This window comes from Austrofundulus limnaeus, unplaced genomic scaffold (assembly GCF_001266775.1).
Source record: "Austrofundulus limnaeus strain Quisiro unplaced genomic scaffold, Austrofundulus_limnaeus-1.0 Scaffold42, whole genome shotgun sequence".
Taxonomy (NCBI): domain Eukaryota; kingdom Metazoa; phylum Chordata; class Actinopteri; order Cyprinodontiformes; family Rivulidae; genus Austrofundulus; species Austrofundulus limnaeus.
In genome coordinates, this window is record NW_013952444.1 from 220,548 (window position 1) to 223,384 (window position 2,837).

At 40.3% G+C, this 2,837-nt stretch overlaps 1 protein-coding gene across 1 annotated transcript in view; it reads right to left on the bottom strand.

The window, feature by feature from the left end:
* arhgef18a (rho/rac guanine nucleotide exchange factor (GEF) 18a) overlaps positions 1–2,837 on the bottom strand; it is a gene marked incomplete at its 5' end in the record, with an annotated part of 17,153 nt that overhangs the window by 12,417 nt on the left and 1,899 nt on the right. The window contains 2 exon segments of the mRNA XM_014007416.1: positions 1,939–2,064; positions 2,270–2,520. Of these exon segments, the coding sequence (XP_013862870.1) occupies positions 1,939–2,064; positions 2,270–2,520 (377 nt within the window).

A 2,837-nucleotide genomic window follows, 5' to 3' on the forward strand; every position in this document is an offset into this window, starting at 1 on the left:
TTGGGATGTGGTGGAACGGGAGATTTGCATCATGGATGTGCAGCCGACAAATCTGCGGCATCTTTGGGATGTGGTGGAACGGGAGATTTGCATCATGGATGTGCAGCCGACAAATCTGCGGCATCTTTGGGATGTGGTGGAACGGGAGATTTGCATCATGGATGTGCAGCCGACAAATCTGCGGCATCTTTGGGATGTGGTGGAACGGGAGATTTGCATCATGGATGTGCAGCCGACAAATCTGCGGCAACTGTGTGATGCCATCATGTCAATATGGACCAAAATCTCTGAGGAATGCTTCCAGCACCTTGTTGAATCTATGCCACAAAGAATTGAGGCAGTTCTGAAGGCAAAAGGGGGTCCAACCCGTTACTAGCGTGGTGTACCTAATAAAGTGGCCGGTGAGTGTAGATTCATCCAGTCACTATATAAGGGGCTGTAGTACAGATAGTTTTCACTCATGGTTCTGACTTTATCTTCAAATTATAATAACATTAAACATGATAATACAAGTAACTACAGGGTATGTTTAGATTACATTTAAGCACACATGTAGATTTGCAAACTTTATAAGACCTTAAAATAGTCTTATTTTATCAATTGATGAAATTCCCCATGAGGCTTTGCTGCCTGAGCATACGTTTTAACTTCCTGGTTAGAGCAAAGTGTCATGGGAAATTTCATCAATTGATAAAATACGAGTATGATAGAATAGTTAACTCATGAGATAGTAAGCATGAGTAAATAATGAGTATGTTGGTTTTAGAAGTAATTAGCCTTTATGGGTAAAGCATTAATAAATGTGTTAATTCAAAGCTTATTAAGTCTGAATCATCCTTAATTAATGATGTTTTCAAGGTTAAGTAACCCTTTATGAATGATTAATAATTAAGGCTAAATAAGGTGTAGTTATTATAAAGTGTTACCCATGTTATAATGTCATTCTCTCATCGTAAACATACCCAGAGTGTTGCTTTGACTCATTCACGCATGTTTGAGAAACACCTGAATCTCCTGTGTTAAGTCGTGTGGAGCTGCCTAAATGATTGCTGGTACAAAGCACCTCCCTTTTGTACAAAGCTCCTCCCTGGAGCCCAGTCCCCAGCCCAGCTCTGCCACACAGAGCACCCCTCCCCTGAAGCACTGCTGTGAAGACGTGCTGAAGTGGGAGTGTCAGAAACGGTAGGAGGTTCTGAAAGAGTCTGAGGCCAATTTCAGGGCGTTTTGAGAGACTGTGATGGAAAGTCAAATTATCTTTATAATACACAGCTTTTTCATAACAACTGAAGGTAACATAGATGATTATGGTATAGAATTGATCTATGTAACTGGAACATACATAATAACCCCCCTTTAACTTTTGTGAGATAACTCATCTCAGATGCTCCGGAAGTGAATTTTTATTTTCCAACTTTAGAGCAAACATTACAGACTTCACGATGCAAATAAAAAAAACCCTCTTTAGAAAGGAGGCAGTGTTGAGTCCTTACTTATGGAGCCCGCGAGGGGACATGGGTGATTATTTTTTCTTTTGCGTTCCCACGCAAAAGTCGTTTATCACTGTTGTGCCTGCCGGTTTATTAACAAATTCACATGCTCACCATTAGGGAGTTAGCCTACTGCCTTAATTCAGCTTCAGAATGACTATATATCACACAGCCATGTATGCAAGTATGTCATATGCTGATATTTTAATACAGCCATGCAACATCAATGTCAATTTCACAGACTTGTGGTGACACATCCTGTTTTGGTAACTGGATATTTCAAAATAAAAGTCTGATTTAATTCAGTTCATATACAAAACCAACTTTTGCGTGGGAACGCAAAACAATTTTTCGAGGGAATGCAAATGTTTGTGAGGTAACGCAATAGTATTGCATGGGAACGCAAAAGAAAAAAAATTCCCCCATGTCCCCTCGCGGGCTCCGTCCTTACTTTAATAAGAGCCTGCAGCTTCTTCTTGGTCTGAATCTGGTCTTTGTAGAAGCTGACAGCTTCAGTGTGATGGCTGCAGAAGTAGCTGTAGGCTCCCATCATCTGTTCTCCGAGTGAACCTGAAAACTGACGAAAGGACATAAAGGTTTATTTTATACACGTGTCATTACCTGTGCCTTTGATGTTTATATACATTATTTACAATTTTAATGGAAAGTAAGTAATGTAAAAAAATACGGAATTATTACTTCTTTAAAATCTTGTTAAGACACTATCATTTGACCTAAAAGCGACAAGACAATGAACAGTTCTGGACTCTGCACCACCCCACCTGAGCGATGAGAATATCTCCCAGCTGTTGGATGTAGTAGTTTTTTGAGCTTCCTTCCTCCATGCTCTCTTTCTGGCGCATTTTGAGGCAGTTGAGGAAGATCTGGTGGAGGCCGAGCAGAACCTCCACTCCAGGAAAAAGCCGATCCATCCCAGCTTCGTCTATTAGAAGAGACTGCTTCAGCTCGTACATGTAGATGTGGACGAGGGTCTTTAACGTGCGCACGTGGTGCATCTCAGTCTGGATCAACTCTAGGAAACGATTATAAACAACTTCACTGCTGAACTGACTATTTTCACTCGTAGTACCAACGTACAGCGGGTAAAATAAGTATTGAACACGTCACCATTTTTCTCAGTAAATATATTACTAGAGGTGCTAATGACATGAAATTTCCACCAGTTGTCAGTAACAACCCAAGTGATCCATACATACAAAGAAATCAAACCATACATGTCCAGAAATGAAGTTATTTGTAATAATGTGGAATGGCACAGGGAAAAAGAATTGAACACACTTACTGGGGGTGTAAGAAAATATCGATACACTGAAATATCGCGATATTTCA